The sequence below is a fragment of the Hyperolius riggenbachi genome, chromosome 4, assembly GCF_040937935.1.
Source record: "Hyperolius riggenbachi isolate aHypRig1 chromosome 4, aHypRig1.pri, whole genome shotgun sequence".
In the NCBI taxonomy this organism is placed as follows: domain Eukaryota; kingdom Metazoa; phylum Chordata; class Amphibia; order Anura; family Hyperoliidae; genus Hyperolius; species Hyperolius riggenbachi.
In genome coordinates this window covers 260,509,652-260,529,398 of record NC_090649.1, presented here as the reverse complement: position 1 = coordinate 260,529,398, position 19,747 = coordinate 260,509,652, and the positions used below count along the sequence as shown (strand labels likewise).

The 19,747-nt window shown below is 46.9% G+C and overlaps 2 protein-coding genes across 18 annotated transcripts in view; both read right to left on the bottom strand.

Moving 5' to 3' along the window:
• The window catches only part of KLHL32 (kelch like family member 32), a 494,024-nt gene that overhangs the window by 150,742 nt on the left and 323,535 nt on the right, over window positions 1-19,747 (bottom strand). For all 17 annotated transcript variants that reach the window (XR_011019321.1, XM_068231202.1, XM_068231188.1 and 14 more), the window contains one exon: window positions 585-683. Coding sequence is in view for 16 of the 17 variants with exons in the window: in XM_068231202.1 (XP_068087303.1) it covers window positions 585-683 (99 nt within the window). In the remaining variant the exon portion in view is untranslated. The remainder of the gene's footprint in view (window positions 1-584; window positions 684-19,747) is intronic.
• On the bottom strand, window positions 9,459-11,008 carry LOC137503752 (uncharacterized). The gene is made up of 2 exons (XM_068231205.1): window positions 10,934-11,008; window positions 9,459-10,713 (listed from the first exon to the last, which is right to left on the bottom strand). The coding sequence occupies exon 2, from the start codon at window positions 10,476-10,478 to the stop codon at window positions 9,666-9,668; it is 813 nt and encodes a 270-aa protein (XP_068087306.1). The 5' UTR covers window positions 10,479-10,713; window positions 10,934-11,008; the 3' UTR covers window positions 9,459-9,665.

The window sequence follows — 19,747 nt, the reverse complement described above, 5'->3', positions numbered from 1 at the left end:
GCTCCTTGTCACCTCCTTTCAACCAAAAACATGGCTGCCCCCATGACAAAGATGGCAGCCTCCATGAATCACAAACATTTGCCTGTTCTTTTAAAACCGGGTGGGTAAAAAATTATATTACCTATCTATTCTAATTAACATTATGTAACTTAATGACAGTATGTTTGTTTAGGCTGAAGTTCCCCTTTAAAGAATGTCAAGGCTCAGTTAAGTGGCAAAAATTACCTGCAATATTGTTTTCAGAGATTAGCACTAGCAAATAGCACCATAGGTCAAGAAATGAACCTGAGATATACAAAGGGGAAGCAGCCGAAGGATGGTAAATCTGAGATTTACTTGGACAAACCAATCTCATATTTACTTTGAGTGCCACATGAGAATTTTAAAAGGCAGCAACTCAACAAATTATAGCCATTTGTAAAGACTGTGTGTTTATGTCCTCAAAAGCATGTGACCTTAAACATTTCGGAAATAAATTGCACAGTACAGCTTTGACTTCGATATCTTAGGCTTTTTCTCCATTACATTGCAACCTTTATCATTACGTTTTCCATTAACATTAGGTATGACAGTGTAAGTCTTACCTGAATAAGATACTGAGAACATAAGTTCAGGAGTTCAAGCAATTGCAGGTGACTACCAGCAGCCAGCACATCTTGAATAGCTCCAGGCTCAAGGAGAATCTATTAAAGCAATGAATACTTCAATAAATAACAGTGCTAGGCACAAACATTCTCAGTAAATTGTTGTAATGCGACATCCACATCTGTTCAGTTTTCACCATGTGTTCATAGGTGCATACGTTGCATATGTGGCTTGTATAACGTGCATCTTGCTATCTGCATAATGCGTGCTATAAAAGACATGTAAGCAGGGACAACTTCCTCTCCTTGTTAACAATGGTTTTATGTGATGTGCAAGTACAAGCGTGCATTACATGACACCGCTGTTACCAAGGAGACGAAGGTGGGCGCTCGGCGCTGCTTTGGAAAGATGTCACGCTGGAGCTTCAGGAAGTGGCGAGTTTCTTCTTATTAACACTCCACACTCTGCAGAGGGAGGGAGGGAATGAACAGACACTATACTTTACTGGGCTGGGCACATCTGGCTACCTATACAGGGAAGTCAGGGGGCACATGTGACTATAGGGGAGGAGGGGGCACATCTGACTACCTATAGGAGGGAAGGGGGCACATCTAGCTATCTATAGGGGGGGGGGAAGGTAGGAATGTTTGACTATATGGGGAGGGGGCAAATCTGGCTATATATAAGAGTGATGGGGCACATCAGGCTATTTATAGGAGAGGGAAAGGGGGTTACATTTGACTATCTATAATGTGGAGAAGGGGGGCACATCTGATTATGGGGGGGGGGGGCACATCTCGCATTTGGTAATATCTACATTACCTAGTGTGGTTTTATTTAATGAGGAAAGGAAATAAGAAAAGGGGGCATGACTTGAGGGGTGTGGCCTGGGTTAAGGGGCCCAGATTACGGCACCAAAGCTTGTGTGCCTATAGGCTCCTGAGCTTTAGCTCTGGCCCTGAGCGTAGGCATTGTGTATTTAACGCAAGTTATGAATACTACAGATCTGCACAACCTTGACCCCAATGTACTAGCCACACCCCTCCACTCCCCCCCCCCCCCCCCCAGCCTAACCTGCCCCAACGAACTTTCCTTTACACACCACATCCAAGGTATTGTCAGATCCTGCAACTTCCACCTCCGCAACATCTCCAAGATCCGCTCCTACCTGTCCCCTGACACCACTAAACACCTTATCCACGCCCTTGTCATCTCCCGCCTAGACTACTGCAATTCTCTTTAGTCTGGCCTCCCCTCTAACCGTACTGCCCCACTTCAATTGGTAATGAATGCGGCAGCCAGATTGATACATTCTTCTCAGCGCAGCGCCTCTACAACAACAAGTAGGTGGCTAAATAGGCTAGGTTGTATGCTTGCCTGAAGAGATAAACTTTTGTAAATGCACTGGGAAATACCGTATGTCAGCACTATAAAAATATGTAATAATAATAATAATACTTTTTGCTGTGTTTGAAGAATTCAACGGAGAGAGAATGTCAAACAAATCTAGGGAAAGAGTTTCAGAGAAGAAGAAAGGCACAGAAATATTGCATGCAGGAGTAGGAAGAGGTGACTGGGCCCTGTGGTGAATGTTAGGAAAAGATCATTAGTGCAGTGGTAGCTACAAATTAGTGTACAGACATATGGCGGATCAGATTAGAGTGAATGAGCAACTAGTAAAAGAGCTGACTGTAGTGAGAAGCAGTATATGGGAAGTGAGAAGAGAGGTGGAAGCGATGAGGAGGAAGAGATGAGGAGGAAGAGATGAGCAGGAAGAGATGAGGAGGAGAAATCAGAATGGAATGAAACTATTACTTTTTGGTAGCACATAAACAAGCTGGTTTTGCTTTATTTAGTGATAAAGCTCTTTACAGAGTAATCCAACAACTCATGTCACTAACTGAAGCTCAGAGGACCTCATAATTCTATGTCCCAGCCACAGTCATTGTTTTATGTCTGAACCATAGTCTAAGGCAATTTTGTAGGGAAAGACAGGTAGCCCACCAGTACATTTTTGGAAGTGGGAGGAAACTGTACAAATTAATGTCATGCAAACATAAGGGGAACATACAGGCTCCATGCAGATAGTATCCTAACTAAAATCCAAACCTGGGACAGCTGCAAAGTGAGAGCACTAGCCACTTGGCCATCATGCCACTAAATACAGTCAGCAAATTGATCATTTATTTAAAGAAATAAAAGTGTTAAAAGCAACCTATAACTTTTGGCTAGTTTAATATTTATTTTTGTAACCCAACTGCTTTATCTAACCTCTAAAATTTTGAAAGAATAGGCTTACATTTTGTATTCAAAAGTTAATGTAAATACAACAAAAATAATGACAATTAATATTTAGAAGAGTGCTGCTTTACAATTATGAACAATTTTTAAGAATATTTGGGCATTTACTAACCTCAGATATACTGGTCATTGGACTCATGGGCAACTATTCTAAATCAAACCACTTATCTGCCATGATGCCCTAGTCTAGTTGAGATAAAATGAGGGCATGAGCAAACACTTTATGTTCTGTTGGCGATGACAAGAGATGGTCAACTTGTCCATATGAGGTTTGAATGAGAGTGCAAAATCACACGTTATCTAAGCAATCAGCTTGAGGAGCCAGAATTATTACTTTGGTGTCCGCATTAATTGCTATGTCAGGCAGAGGAAGCACATTCAGATGGTGGCAGAATTACAATTTCTGTAATCAATACTGGCTTTAGGAAAGTGAAAGGACCAATTTGCACAGCTCCTTTGCACAAATCCTTTGCTAAATCCATACTACAATGTATAATACGTATGGATTGACATTGTACTTTCTACAATAGTTAACATTCAAAATGATACAGAAGGATGTTCTGTATTGCTGCACAGAACTACAGTACATACAGCAATTTAAAACCAAAATAATTTAGACATTTAACTGCTTTGTATTTATTAATGCCAAAACATTTGTAAAAATTGTGACTTGTTCAATATCCAGAAGCTGAAAGTCTCATATTAGCCACTAGATGGCTCCATAGATTTACTAATACAATACTAAGGCTACTTTGGGCAAAGGAGATATATATATATTATCGATTAATAAACCCAGCACTTGACATTTGTTCATTGCAATAATTTCATTTGAAAAGAAAATTGAAATGATTTTTAATGTGACATTTGTAAATGAAAAATTGATGCAACTTTTTTTTTCTAAGAAAATAATTGACAGCTGAAGAAAACGTGAAGTGACAGGAATAGGAAGAGTGTAATTTAATCCCCTAGTTAAAAGAAACACGTGGTGAAAAAAAGAAATGGAACCTGAGGTGACAGTGATATATAGGCTGCCATATTTATTTCCCGTTAAACAATACCAGTTGCCTGGTTGTCCTGCTTATCCTCTGCCTCTTAAACTTTAAAGGGAATATCCGAGTAAAAAAAAAAAAATCTACTTACCCGGGGCTTCCCTTGCAGACGACATGTCCCACGCCGCAGCAGAGACATGTATGCATTGTGCAAAATACAAAGGTTACTGCAGCAACTCAGAAAATATAGTTCAGTTGCTCTGACATCACTCTTTCTCAATGGCTGCATGCTTGCTGCTAGTCTGTAACTTGTTTCCCAATATTCACTTATAAATTATTTAGTCAGTGTTAGGCCCCGTTCACACTTGCGGTTTTGCAAAAACCGCACCGGATGTCCGGACCGCACCGGAGCCGGATCGGACCTGAACCGTACGGTTCCTGTCCGGATCCGGTCCGGATCCGGTCCGGTTGCATACGGTTTCCGTGCGGTATGAACACGGTTGCGGTCCGGATCCGGATTCTTAAAGAGATAACAACCTGTATAAATACCTGGGGTTCTGGGAGGTCAGCAGAAGCTCTGGGGTCATTGTTGGAGACAGCTGGACGTGTGGAGACCATCCTTGGATACAGAGACAGCAGTTGGGACCATGGATCCAGTCATTTTTTACGCTTATTACCTGGGAATTCTCTCCTTCCTGTTGTTTACCTACTACTATGTGGGGAGAAGGCGTGCTCCTCGCAGGAGATGGTGGGTGCACCCTCTACTAGCCAGGAGGCAGAGGAAGGGAGAGTTCCAGGCCCTCTACCGGGACCTCAGACGACACCCACAGAAGTTCTACAGCTACACTCGGATGTCTATTCCCCTGTAAGTATATAGGCCTAAATACACCAACCCCCACCATTCCTAAACACCCCACCCTCACCCCCACAACACCTCATCCCTGTATACCTAGCTAAACACACCACCCTGACCCCCACACCCCTGTATACCTAGCTATACACTACACCCCCACCCTCCACAACACTCCCAAACCTCTGTAAACACACCTCCCCCATCCTCCACCCAACACCTTGTCCCACAACATACTTTACAGCTTCTTCCTTTACATCTCCTGACAGGTTTGATACCCTTTTGGAGATGGTGAAGGATGACCTTAGGAAGAAGGATACCACGTTCAGGAGAGCAGTCACACCACAAGAACAACTACTCATCACACTGAGGTACGTAAAAACAAATTTTTTTATTGCAAAAACAACCACTTTCCAACATGGAAACATTCTTCCAACATGGAAGACAAAAAAATAACATATCTATGGTATAGCCCGGTCAGTTTTAAGGAACACCAACCACCAACTTTGTGCTGGAAGAGTTGCAGGGCATAGCTGCCCAAGTGTCTTTCGGGGACACCAGTCCCTAATATTAAAGTGCTTCAAAAACCTAACCACTGGCACAGGACCCTCTGAGCCATGGATGAAGGACACAGGGCAGTGAAAAGGCTAGGCCTCTCACCGACCAGTCAAGGTGTCCTTCATCCATGGCTCCAAGGGTCTTGTGCAAGTGGTTAGGAACAAGAACAAAGTGAGGAGCAAGAGGAACCGATGGCAGAGGTGCATGACTACAGGTGCAGTGCAACAGGCACAAGGTTGTGACCCAGGTAGTGTCTTTCGGGGACACCAGGCCCTAAAATTGAAGTGCTTCAAAAACCTAACCACTGGCACATGACCCTCTGAGCCATGGATGAAGGACACAGGGCAGTGAAAAGGCTAGGCCTCTCACCGACCAGTCAAGGTGTCCTTCATCCATGGCTCCAAGGGTCTTGTGCAAGTGGTTAGGAACAAGAACAAAGTGAGGAGCAAGAGGAACCGATGGCAGAGGTGCATGACTACAGGTGCAGTGCAACAGGCACAAGGTTGTGACCCAGGTAGTGTCTTTCGGGGACACCAGGCCCTAAAATTGAAGTGCTTCAAAAACCTAACCACTGGCACATGACCCTCTGAGCCATGGATGAAGGACACAGGGCAGTGAAAAGGCTAGGCCTCTCACCGACCAGTCAAGGTGTCCTTCATCCATGGCTCCAAGGGTCTTGTGCAAGTGGTTAGGAACAAGAACAAAGTGAGGAGCAAGAGGAACCGATGGCAGAGGTGCATGACTACAGGTGCAGTGCAACAGGCACAAGGTTGTGACCCAGGTAGTGTCTTTCGGGGACACCAGGCCCTAAAATTGAAGTGCTTCAAAAACCTAACCACTGGCACATGACCCTCTGAGCCATGGATGAAGGACACAGGGCAGTGAAAAGGCTAGGCCTCTCACCGACCAGTCAAGGTGTCCTTCATCCATGGCTCCAAGGGTCTTGTGCAAGTGGTTAGGAACAAGAACAAAGTGAGGAGCAAGAGGAACCGATGGCAGAGGAGCAGGACTACAGGTGCAGTGCAACAGGCACAAGTTTGTGACCCAGGTAGTGTCTTTCGGGGACACCAGGCCCTAAAATTGAAGTGCTTCAAAAACCTAACCACTGGCACATGACCCTCTGAGCCATGGATGAAGGACACAGGGCAGTGAAAAGGCTAGGCCTCTCACCGACCAGTCAAGGTGTCCTTCATCCATGGCTCCAAGGGTCTTGTGCAAGTGGTTAGGAACAAGAACAAAGTGAGGAGCAAGAGGAACCGATGGCAGAGGTGCATGACTACAGGTGCAGTGCAACAGGCACAAGGTTGTGACCCAGGTAGTGTCTTTCGGGGACACCAGGCCCTAAAATTGAAGTGCTTCAAAAACCTAACCACTGGCACATGACCCTCTGAGCCATGGATGAAGGACACAGGGCAGTGAAAAGGCTAGGCCTCTCACCGACCAGTCAAGGTGTCCTTCATCCATGGCTCCAAGGGTCTTGTGCAAGTGGTTAGGAACAAGAACAAAGTGAGGAGCAAGAGGAACCGATGGCAGAGGAGCAGGACTACAGGTGCAGTGCAACAGGCACAAGTTTGTGACCCAGGTAGTGTCTTTCGGGGACACCAGGCCCTAAAATTGAAGTGCTTCAAAAACCTAACCACTGGCACATGACCCTCTGAGCCATGGAAGAAGGACACAGGGCAGTGAAAAGGCTAGGCCTCTCACCGACCAGTCAAGGTGTCCTTCATCCATGGCTCCAAGGGTCTTGTGCAAGTGGTTAGGAACAAGAACAAAGTGAGGAGCAAGAGGAACCGATGGCAGAGGTGCATGACTACAGGTGCAGTGCAACAGGCACAAGTTTGTGACCCAGGTAGTGTCTTTCGGGGACACCAGGCCCTAAAATTGAAGTGCTTCAAAAACCTAACCACTGGCACATGACCCTCTGAGCCATGGATGAAGGACACAGGGCAGTGAAAAGGCTAGGCCTCTCACCGACCAGTCAAGGTGTCCTTCATCCATGGCTCCAAGGGTCTTGTGCAAGTGGTTAGGAACAAGAACAAAGTGAGGAGCAAGAGGAACCGATGGCAGAGGAGCAGGACTACAGGTGCAGTGCAACAGGCACAAGTTTGTGACCCAGGTAGTGTCTTTCGGGGACACCAGGCCCTAAAATTGAAGTGCTTCAAAAACCTAACCACTGGCACATGACCCTCTGAGCCATGGATGAAGGACACAGGTCAGTGAAAAGGCTAGGCCTCTCACCGACCAGTGAAGGTGTCCTTCACCCATGGCTCCAAGGGTCTTGTGCAAGTGATTAGGATCAACAAAGTAAGGAACAAGAGGAATCAAAGGCACAGGTGCAGGACTACAGGTGCAGTGCAACAGGCACAAGGTTGTGACCCAGGTAGTGTCTTTCGGGGACACCAGGCCCTAAAATTGAAGTGCTTCAAAAACCTAACCACTGGCACATGACCCTCTGAGCCATGGATGAAGGACACAGGGCAGTGAAAAGGCTAGGCCTCTCACCGACCAGTCAAGGTGTCCTTCATCCATGGCTCCAAGGGTCTTGTGCAAGTGGTTAGGAACAAGAACAAAGTGAGGAGCAAGAGGAACCGATGGCAGAGGTGCATGACTACAGGTGCAGTGCAACAGGCACAAGGTTGTGACCCAGGTAGTGTCTTTCGGGGACACCAGGCCCTAAAATTGAAGTGCTTCAAAAACCTAACCACTGGCACATGACCCTCTGAGCCATGGATGAAGGACACAGGGCAGTGAAAAGGCTAGGCCTCTCACCGACCAGTCAAGGTGTCCTTCATCCATGGCTCCAAGGGTCTTGTGCAAGTGGTTAGGAACAAGAACAAAGTGAGGAGCAAGAGGAACCGATGGCAGAGGAGCAGGACTACAGGTGCAGTGCAACAGGCACAAGTTTGTGACCCAGGTAGTGTCTTTCGGGGACACCAGGCCCTAAAATTGAAGTGCTTCAAAAACCTAACCACTGGCACATGACCCTCTGAGCCATGGAAGAAGGACACAGGGCAGTGAAAAGGCTAGGCCTCTCACCGACCAGTCAAGGTGTCCTTCATCCATGGCTCCAAGGGTCTTGTGCAAGTGGTTAGGAACAAGAACAAAGTGAGGAGCAAGAGGAACCGATGGCAGAGGTGCATGACTACAGGTGCAGTGCAACAGGCACAAGTTTGTGACCCAGGTAGTGTCTTTCGGGGACACCAGGCCCTAAAATTGAAGTGCTTCAAAAACCTAACCACTGGCACATGACCCTCTGAGCCATGGATGAAGGACACAGGGCAGTGAAAAGGCTAGGCCTCTCACCGACCAGTCAAGGTGTCCTTCATCCATGGCTCCAAGGGTCTTGTGCAAGTGGTTAGGAACAAGAACAAAGTGAGGAGCAAGAGGAACCGATGGCAGAGGAGCAGGACTACAGGTGCAGTGCAACAGGCACAAGTTTGTGACCCAGGTAGTGTCTTTCGGGGACACCAGGCCCTAAAATTGAAGTGCTTCAAAAACCTAACCACTGGCACATGACCCTCTGAGCCATGGATGAAGGACACAGGGCAGTGAAAAGGCTAGGCCTCTCACCGACCAGTCAAGGTGTCCTTCATCCATGGCTCCAAGGGTCTTGTGCAAGTGGTTAGGAACAAGAACAAAGTGAGGAGCAAGAGGAACCGATGGCAGAGGTGCATGACTACAGGTGCAGTGCAACAGGCACAAGGTTGTGACCCAGGTAGTGTCTTTCGGGGACACCAGGCCCTAAAATTGAAGTGCTTCAAAAACCTAACCACTGGCACATGACCCTCTGAGCCATGGATGAAGGACACAGGTCAGTGAAAAGGCTAGGCCTCTCACCGACCAGTGAAGGTGTCCTTCACCCATGGCTCCAAGGGTCTTGTGCAAGTGATTAGGATCAACAAAGTAAGGAACAAGAGGAATCAAAGGCACAGGTGCAGGACTACAGGTGCAGTGCAACAGGCACAAGGTTGTGACCCAGGTAGTGTCTTTCGGGGACACCAGGCCCTAAAATTGAAGTGCTTCAAAAACCTAACCACTGGCACATGACCCTCTGAGCCATGGATGAAGGACACAGGTCAGTGAAAAGGCTAGGCCTCTCACCGACCAGTGAAGGTGTCCTTCACCCATGGCTCCAAGGGTCTTGTGCAAGTGATTAGGATCAACAAAGTAAGGAACAAGAGGAATCAAAGGCACAGGTGCAGGACTACAGGTGCAGTGCAACAGGCACAAGGTTGTGACCCAGGTAGTGTCTTTCGGGGACACCAGGCCCTAAAGTTCAAGTCCAGCAAAACCAAAAGTTAAAAAGCCCTGTGATGGTATCCTTCCTCCGTGGATCGGAGGTATTCAGAGGAGCATGTCCAGGAACAATTTGACTTTTTTTTTCAAATTGTATCGGCACCACTACTAGAAAAGGTGGGAGTTGCTGCCTGGAAATCTGGACTCTCTTGGGTGCTGGTCGTGGATGAGCTGGACCCTGACAGCGGTGGCCCATATTGACTGCCTCTGTAGCCGGTGTACATCTGTGATGATTGCCAGGTGGGCACCGCTGTTGGTTGTGGGGGTCTAAAAATTGGTGGTTGCAATAATGGCGTGTCCAGGTGCTGTTTAATCACCTCCAGCAAATTGGAATGGCACGCCATCAGGTTTTGTGAAGGCACCTTTTCTAGATATGGTATTAGAGACATCACAGTGTGAAAACACGGGTGTGCCTGCAACTTCAGTAGTTCCTTGCTTTGTTGATGCATTTGCTGCATCATGTTCTGCAGCTGGCCCACCGACTGATGATGCTGCGCACGCAGTTGGTCGATTTCTCCTCTGTGCATCTCATGCATCATTTTAAGCTCGTCCCTGTAGTGCCCATGTACAGCGTCGAGCTCACATTGCAGTGTAGTGATGTGGGACTTGTACTGCTCCATGATATGGCCCCTGTCCTCATCTTGCAACTGCCGGGTTATGAGAGTTTGGTGGCTCTGAAGAATCCCGAGAAGTCCGGAGACAGCCCCGGACATCTCGGACTCTGTCTCTCTCCTTGTTGGGGGGAGGGTACCTCGACGCCTCACTGGTGTGGTGGTCCTCACTGGTGGTGTGGCAGCATCTTCCCGTCCTCTGGCCTGTGTCGGGGTTGCCCTGCGCGCAGGTTGTGCTGCAGTCTCTCGGTGCTCCTCACTTTGTTCTTGTTCCCCTGGAGCTTCCATAGCGGTCGATTGTGGAGGTTCAGCTTCTTCCACACTCGGTCCTGCAACCTCAACATCCAAGCTCTCTTCTGCCAAGTCATCATCAAAGGACGGAGTTGTGATTAAGGACTCCCTCCTCCTACTCCTCGCCTCGGGGCAATAGGTTACATCGGCGACGTCATCATCCACCAAGCTCTCCTCACTGCTGAACCGTGCCTCCTGGGTCGGTTCCTCTTGCTCCAAATTGTCTTCAGTCCTGTAGATAAAAACAATATTTATTGGTGTGCCAAACAGCATGTGGCGTCAATTCACAGAGCTAGCAAACACTAGCAATCACTTTATCACCCGTTTCTACCCAACATTTGATAAAGCTTGTGAGAAAAGTTCGCTAGCCATGGGAATTGAGGCCATAGCAATACATGGCCGAAGTCATGGTAAATGAGCTCTCAGTTCCTGCCCACAGTAGTGGTACTTACAGTCTAGGTTCCAGGCTTGCATTGATGAAAGACAATTGCTTGGCAAATTGGTAGTCTTTTTGTCGCCTTCCCCCGCCACTGCCACTTCGTTCGGCAAGTTTTTTCTTCCGTAGCCATTTCACATATGCATCCCGTATATTGCGCCACCTTGTCTTGTACCTTTCTCCTGTAACGACATGAAAAATTGATTTCGATTATTTCTCTTGTAGGTACATCGCAACTGGACAAACATATACATCGCTACATGTCACATTTCGTATTGGGAAGAGCACGGTGGCAGGCATCGTCGTGAGGACTTCGAGGATCCTTTGGACGCGACTGAGGGCCAGATACATGCCTGTGCCGGACACCACGAAATGGGAGGAGATCGCCCAGGGCTTCTGGACCGAGTGCAAGTTTCCTAATTGTGTTGGCGCACTGGATGGGAAACACATCCGGATTCAGAAACCCGTGGGGAGTGGCAGCCATTATTTCAACTATAAAAAATACTTCAGCATTGTTCTAATGGCAGTGGCAGATGCGGACTACAAGTTTGTGTACGTGGATGTGGGGTCGTACGGTAGTTCCAATGACTCTGGAATTTTCCAGCGTACGACCCTTTGCCGGCTGATGGAGGAAGGCAGACTGCGTCTCCCCCGTGACAGACCCTGGCCTGGGACAAGGGCACCGGCCTACCCCTATGTGTTTGTGGGGGACGAGGCCTTCGCCCTGTCCGACCATGTAATGCGTCCGTACCCAGACAGGGGACTTGATGCCAGCCAGCTACACTTCAATGCTCGGTTGAGCCGTGCAAGGAGAATGGTGGAGTGCACATTTGGGATCCTGGTGTCAAAGTGGAGGGTGTTCCACACGCCCATGCTGCTGAAACCGGGCAACGCAGTTGTCGTGGTGAAGGCAGCATGCATCCTCCACAACTTTGTGCGGCAGGAGGAAAGAGAGACTCCGGAACCCCCGAATGTGCTTCCACTAATGCCCCTGCGGAGGTATGCAACCAGGCCAAGGGTAGTGTCACTGCGGAACAGGGACCAACTGAGACTTTATTTTACCACACCACCTGGACGAGGGTGAAGGTTTGGTTTTTAATATGTTTTGTTGAAATGTGTTTATTTTGGAGTTTCAAGTTTGAGTGATTTTAAATGTATTAATTTTTTAAAATAAATTGATGTATAATAATTGGTCATTGTGTATGTTTTATGTGCACAGGTGGGGTACATCGCAGGTGGGTGGGATACATCACAGGTGGGTGGGATACATCACAGGTGGGTGGGATACATCACAGGTGGGGTACAGGTGGGTGGGATACATCACAGGTGGGGTACAGGTGGGTGGGATACATCACAGGTGGGGTACAGGTGGGTGGGATACATCACAGGTGGGTGGGATACATCACAGGTGGGTGGGATACATCACAGGTGGGTGGGATACATCACAGGTGGGGTACAGGTGGGTGGGATACATCACAGGTGGGGTACAGGTGGGTGGGATACATCACAGGTGGGGTACAGGTGGGTGGGATACATCACAGGTGGGTGGGATACATCACAGGTGGGTGGGATACATCACAGGTGGGTGGGATACATCACAGGTGGGGTACAGGTGGGTGGGATACATCACAGGTGGGGTACAGGTGGGTGGGATACATCACAGGTGGGTGGGATACATCACAGGTGGGTGGGATACATCACAGGTGGGGTACAGGTGGGTGGGATACATCACAGGTGGGTGGGATACAGCACAGGTGGGTGGGATACATCACAGGTGGGGTACAGGTGGGTGGGATACATCACAGGTGGGGTAGAGGTGGGTGGGTTACATCACAGGTGGGGTACAGGTGGGTGTGATACATCACAGGTGGGGTACAGGTGGGTGGGGAACAGGTAGGTGGGCCACGGGTGGGTGGGCAACACGTGGGTGACACAAATCCATAGCAAAAGTTGAATACATCACAAGCTTAAACAACAAGACCCCCCCAAAAAACTTCTAGTCAACATACCCTCTGTGCCTTGCTGTCTCTTGCTCAAGTTCTCAAAGTCCTCCACATACAGCTTGGCAATTTTTTTCCACAGGCCTCTGCATTTTTTGATGTTGCTGTGGTCCGCATCCCCCTTGTCCCACAGGGCTGGTACCTGCTGCACCTGTAGGATGAGGTCTTCTGATGTGTAGGGCCTCACCCCCTCGCTATCAGACAGATCCTGCTCCATATTGCTGCCAAAGAGCTCCAGCATGAAGTCACTGCTGCTCCACTCTGTGAACGCTGGTGCCATGTGATCCCCATCCAAAATGGCCACCATACCATAGAGTCTGCATAGGAAGTGTGGTACAACATCCGGTTTTTATAGCCAGTGTGTTGTGCGCTCTCCGGTTCTCATTGGTTTCCATTGGCCGGATGCAACATTCCGGCTCCGGTCCGGATACGTCAGCCGGACCAGCCGGACCAAAAAATAGCGCATGTTGGAACGGACGCCGGAGTCCGGATCCGGTCCGGCTCCGGTCCGGACGAAACGGACGCATGTGAACGGTCGCATAGACTTTCATTGCTATGCCGTGCGTCCGTTTCGTCCGGTCCGCATGCGGTCCGGCTCCGGCACGGCTCCGGCACGGCGATTCCGGATAGCAACCGCTAATGTGAACCGGGCCTTAGACCATTATAAAATCTTTCCTCCCCCTGATTGACATTCTGAAATGTATCACTGGTGGTGACATCTTTAGTTCTGCCAGGTGATCTGTATAAAATGTTCATTTACTGAGAGTTCTATGCACAGAGGGAGATATTGCTTGCTTGGCAGTTAGAAAAAGCTGTTATTTCCTATAATGCAATGAGGTTCACAGGCAGCAAACTGTCAGGACCATCACACTGTGGTCAGCCATGCAGACCCCCCATGATGACCTATTTGAGAAAAAAGATAAAGCTTTCTCGTGGGAAAGGGGATATCAGCTACTAATTGGTTAAACTTCCTCTTTAAAGTGATGTGGAAGCAATATGCAAAGGTTATCAGATGTTGTCAGCTTTCCTGCCTGTATGAACAGTGTTTTTGTATTTTTAGTTGATTTTCATAAAAGGGGAGGGCAAGCCAAATGTACACAATTCTTTTCATTTGAAAGGTCTATCATTATTTCCTACAAAGGAATAATTTTTCTTCCACAGAAGAAAATATTTCTGCATAAAAAATCGTACCATGCTAGGCTGTGATAAATACTAGCTTGTATTTATTTACATAACTGTTCTACATTTTTTCAGGTTTTTCATCTTTGTGTAGCGTGGCAGAAATGGATTATAAAACATTATGTTGTGGAGGCTTTTGCATGTTTGTCACTAGAGGTTGCTATGTGCCCAATATATCCTCTACTCTTCTCTTTGTATTGTGTGAGATCCCTGGAGCTAGTGTATATTTGTGTGCATCTCCTCTTTGAAGAACACTCCTGGCCAGAGCTGTGGTCAGAAGAAATGTATTTGGAAGAAAAGGGCAGACGTGTGATTGTCCACCACAGAGGGTATAGTTTGTTCCACCCTCCATGCAGGGGCCCAGGTAAGGTCACTGGAAAGGATCCGAGGACAGGAAAAGTCATTCTGACTCCTGGAACTGTTGTTCTGTCACTATCTGATATTTTGTGATAGGATTAGTGGGAACCAGTCTAGTAACAACTAACATGTAAAAGTAGTTTAGAGATGGAAGACGGGACAGGCAACATATACAACTCAGTAAACAGTTGGACACAGGTTGTGTTTAATTTTATCTAAATGAACTTACTGGTTTCCATCATTCAGTGGGCATGCAAAGTAAACTAATCATACATAGACTCAAATAACCTTGAATTTTCCAGTGCACATCTGTACGCATAACTAGTCTACTGCAGAGGGTCACTGGAGGATGTTAACCGTGACTGTGAGAACGGAGCCCTAACCGGTAGTGCAAAGAGTTTCCACATAAAATTACATTTTTTTTTAAATAATAATAATTCCAGTATTTGTATAGTGCCTTGCTCCTGTCAGACTCACAGTGCTTGTGAGGCAGCCACAAGAGCGCACTCACTAGACAGTAGCAGTGGTAGGGAAACTTGCCGCGCTGGAGGGGTAGCGGGCAGCGTTGGGGTAATGGGCCTAGTGGCGGGGAGGGGGGGTCGGACCCCCCCTCCCTCGCCTGGGTCCCCCGTCCTCCGCACCCTCCAGCCTTAAATACATCAGAAGCGCAACTCTTGTAAGAGGCAGTGGGCGGGGAGGACTCACCTCTTCCTCGCTCGATCCAGCGTGCACTCCACTGACGTTCCTTCCTGCAGCGCCGTCCATTTACAATACAGTGGGCGGCGTTGCAGGAAGTGACGTCAGTGGAGCGCACGCTGGATCGAGGAAGAGGTGAGTCCTCCCCGCCCACTGCCTCTTACGAGTTGCGCTTCTGATGTATTTAAGGCTGGAGGGGAGCAGAGGACGGGGGACCCAGGCGAGGGAGGGGGGGGGGTCCGACCCCCCTCCCCGCCGCTAGGCCCAATACCCCCGTCCTGCCCGCTACCCCTCCAGCTGGGCGGCCGGCTCCCCGCACCCACCGACGGGCGGATGCCGCCCCTAGAAATTTGCCGCCTGAGGCAAAAGTTTCACCCCGCCTCGTGAGCGGGCCGGCCCTGACCTTACGTAGTTAGTTTAGTTGGAAAAAAAAATCTATCTATCAAGTTAACCAGGAGAAAAAGAATAAATAGGTAAAAATTACAGTAGGTACATTTCTGTCCTCCACCCTTACCTATCCAAAATGATTCAGTGGAAGGCAAAAACCCCTTAGGCTGGGTTCCCACTACAACAGATGCAAATGGCAAGTTCACAGCATCCTGAGCAGATACGCTGTACTCCGTCACTTATCTGTTGACATGTTCCCACTACTCACGGTAGAGCATCTGTTCTGCATGCACTGCACTGCCGTTGCCACCATCGTTTGGGTCCTGTGCTGCTACTTCACCATATGGGACACTCAGCCGGTATATAGACCAAAGTCCTGGAAGAAGCAGGCCCCCACTGAATTGCAAGAATCATGACTAGCAACTAAGAGGATTCTCATAGGTCCATCACTCAGTGAACAAATAAGAATTCTCCCCATTGCCAAGCAGGATTCTCATTTATTTATTTATTTATTTATTGCAATCCAATGGGAGCCTGCTTCTACCCTAGTTCCAATCTATATACCATCTGAGCGTTCCATGCAGTGGAGCAGAGTGGTGTGGCAGCAGCATGGAGGATCCAAGATGACACAAAGACAGGTAAGTATAGCAGGAATGTACACTCAACAAGCCTATTGAAAACTGACACTGTCCGCTCTCATAGGCTTGAATTGATTCCATTGGAATCCACTATCCGGAAAAAGATGGTGCAAGTTCCAATTTTGTGTTCTGTTTACTGCAACAGGTCAAACGGATCCTGAAAATAACATGGGATCTGTGCACATATTAGTTTCACAATTTTTGGCTGTGAGGAATCGCGGAAAAGCCGCCGTCTCTCGAGGTGAGTCCAGTAGCGCGTCTCAACGCGGAAGTACCGCCGCAAGCCGCTCAGGCAGAGCGGCGGAATCCGCATTGGGAACGGCGGAATCCGCGTTGGGAACGGCGGAATCCGCATTGGGAACGGCGGAATCCGCATTGGGAACGGCGGAATCCGCATTGGGAACGGCGGAATCCGCTTTGGAGGCGCCCCCCGCACGCGGTTCTCAAGATACATTGCAAGACAGTTTTAGTATGGCTGGGACTGCTAGTCCACCCGGATTCACAGTGACACGCGCGCGCGCAGAGACAGAGCTTATATAACAGTCAGAAGTGAGTCAGCTGACCAGGCTGGTCAGCTGACATTTTCCACAACTTTCATTGGTCCAGCAATTAGGAAGGTCCTGGAAAGGTCCTTGGGTATATATACTGCTGGCTGTTCACTTGTTCCTTGTCTGGCGTTGCGATCACATACGTGGGAGCACCCAGATCCGTAGTCAGATCCGCAAGTGTGCCGGGACCAGCTGGAGCTGTAATCCTACACTTAGCTAGATTCTGTTGATAGCTAAAGTACTAGTTTGATTGTGATTATCTGTTATGACCTTTTGCCTGCCTTGACTATTCCTCTGAACACTGATCTTGTACCTCGATACTTCTGATACTCTGTTGCCAAACCCCGGCTCGTTCCTAGACTCCGCTTCTGCCTCCTGATTCTGTACCTCGATATATCTGATACCCCGTTGCCGAACCCTGCCTGTACTTTGACTCCGCCTTTTGTCTTCTGATCTTGTACTATATCTGTCCGTGTGTGTACGACCTGGCTTGTCCGACCTCGAGAACCGACCTTACTGTTAGAGGCAGTTCCTCGCTCTGTTAGCGACCCTTCCTTCTGAGGGTCACTTTCAGACAATCCTTCCTACTGTCAGTCTGACTCCTCCCGTCTTGGAGAGCTCAGGTCTGCGGAAGGAATCTGTGCAGTATTCTTTACTGCACTGAGGCCTTGTCCTCTAAGTGTTACTGTTACACCAAACACTACACTCTACTCAGGTGAACAGAGGTTAGTTTGTATATCGGATTATCGGTGATACTGCAGATCACATATAATCTGGTATATATCTGTATTCCCAGTGATACTGCAGATCACCGGTAATCAGATCCTCTCTGTGCTTCACCCATCGTTACATTGGCTATTGAAAACAATAGACCCAATTAACCTTTAATGGAAAAAAAATCCTTCTCGACTCCAGGAGGCAGTCAGATAGAATCCCTGGATCAATTGTGCTGAATTCTATTATGCTGGGTACACATGATACATTTTTCCACTCTATTTTCCATCTGATCGTTTTTTCCCGCTCGTTTCTCTTATTTTCCGCTAGTTTTTCTTATCTTTTTCCATTCACTTCTATGGGAAAACGACCCAAAAAATGATCGGAAGGAATATCGGACATGTCGGAAATTATCTATCTAAATTATCTAAAAATATATGGTGTATTCCCAGCATTAGTGTATGGCCACCTTTATTCAATTAACTTTTCTCCTGGGGTTTCTCACAGGAGACATTTTCACGACTTATAAAAAATAAATTTAAGCCCCCAGCAATCCAGGAAATACTCAAAATGAGTTTTAGCCTCATCTTTTTTTACCTACTCTTTAGTACTTTTTTCAATTGCTAGGTGTTAAAAAGAGTTTTCTCTTGCGAGAAAGCTCAGGAGAAAATTAATTGAATACGGGTCCTGGTGTTGAAACAAGTCTTCATCAGTCTTCCTAGTATTAAACTTTGCTTGTCTAATACAGTTAGAAGCATCCTTTGTTTGAACGTAAGTTGAGGCTTGGTCAAGCTAGTCACCCAGAGACAAAACTGCAGTACTGAGTTATGTTCATTGTCAAAGTAGCTGAATACATTAAAAGTAAATGGATTTTTCAGGACTGTGATTTTTTTTTCAAAGAAACATAAAACTAACCTCAAGAAAGCATTTGATTAGTTCACAATTTATCCAAATAAGTGACACGCTCCCATTAGCTCTGTTAAAGCGAAGCGAATATTGTTCTTATTCTAGAGATTATGTTTTTGAGCGGTGGATATCACATGGAGAGTAATTTGACATTTTAAAGTTTGAAATGGAATAGATGTGGGTTTAAGCGTCTCATCTAACATTTCTGCTAACTTTCAGTGTTGGTTCACTTTCCTTGTTTCAGCTCCCCTTTATAAACATATTATGGTTATGAGGTTAATCCAGAATTTTAAATGTATTTTATAAATTTTTATATGAACTTGGAGGATTTGACATTTTTACCCAAAAGGGTCTCTGAAAAGGGGATAATATGGAGGGCTATAGGGAGAGATGATTTGGAGAGAGTAACTTTAGAATCCTCCACATACTTCAGAATGAAGCAGGTGAATTTGATGCATACGTCCAATACGTTTTGGTACTGTGCACTAAAACTTAATAACATCCAGTGCATGGTTTGGGCTCCCAGTAATAAAGTTAATGGAAATGAAGAATTGCAGATACAACTGAGAGTGCCACACACTGAAGCTAAAAGCAGATAGTGGAAGGTGAGTATTGGTTACCGGTAAATTTAGGTGCCAATTAAGATATTTAGTATTAGAGGATTAGTGTAGAAAGAGAATACTTTTAGCTGTTAGGATCAGAAGATTAGGTATCAGGAAGAGTGACCATTAACTAAGGGGGTAGGTTAGAGTTAAGCATCAAGAAGGGGTTTGCATTAAGAAACATCGGGAAGAGGTTTCTGTCAAGGACCACATTATAATTAGGCATAAGGATGTTGATACACTATTAGTGAATGGATTAGGGTTAGTCTTCAGGAGGTTGATAAAGCATTAAAGAATGTATTATGGTTAGATAATCAACGGGGAGAAGCAACAACAATGCAGACAAAAACAATGCCATTTATCCAGAAAAGCATCCCAAAACCAAACGTGCCCATGCCAGAATCTTCGCCTCTTTTAATCTTAATGTTGTTCCCTGGATGTAATCATTATGCAAACTTTTAGTGCAAGGGTCTTTATCTATAGTTGAAAGAGTAAGGGCCATTTTCAAGTAAGAAACATGATCGCAATCGAGATTCTTTCTATTTTCCATTTTTGCCATTCCGTCACAATCTGTCAGGCAGATGGTCCAATTGCGGTTTGACAGTTTTGCAGCGGGAGAAAAAAATGGGTGGGGAAATATTTTGTATTGTGAGAAAAATTACATAGCAGTGCAATTGCTATGTGATTTTCCATTACTCCTATACATAGCATAGAGGTGCCTAGAGGTGCCAAGCATCATCTAGACTACACGCTGTGTATTGCTCCTGTCTGTTATTGCCTGAAGAAGCGGGTTCTTGCCTGCG

What these genes read in the sequence shown, in the direction of transcription:
- LOC137503752 (XM_068231205.1), bottom strand. Translation starts at nt 10,478, where the DNA reads ATGGAAGCTCCAGGGGAACAAGAACAAAGTGAGGAGCACCGAGAGACT.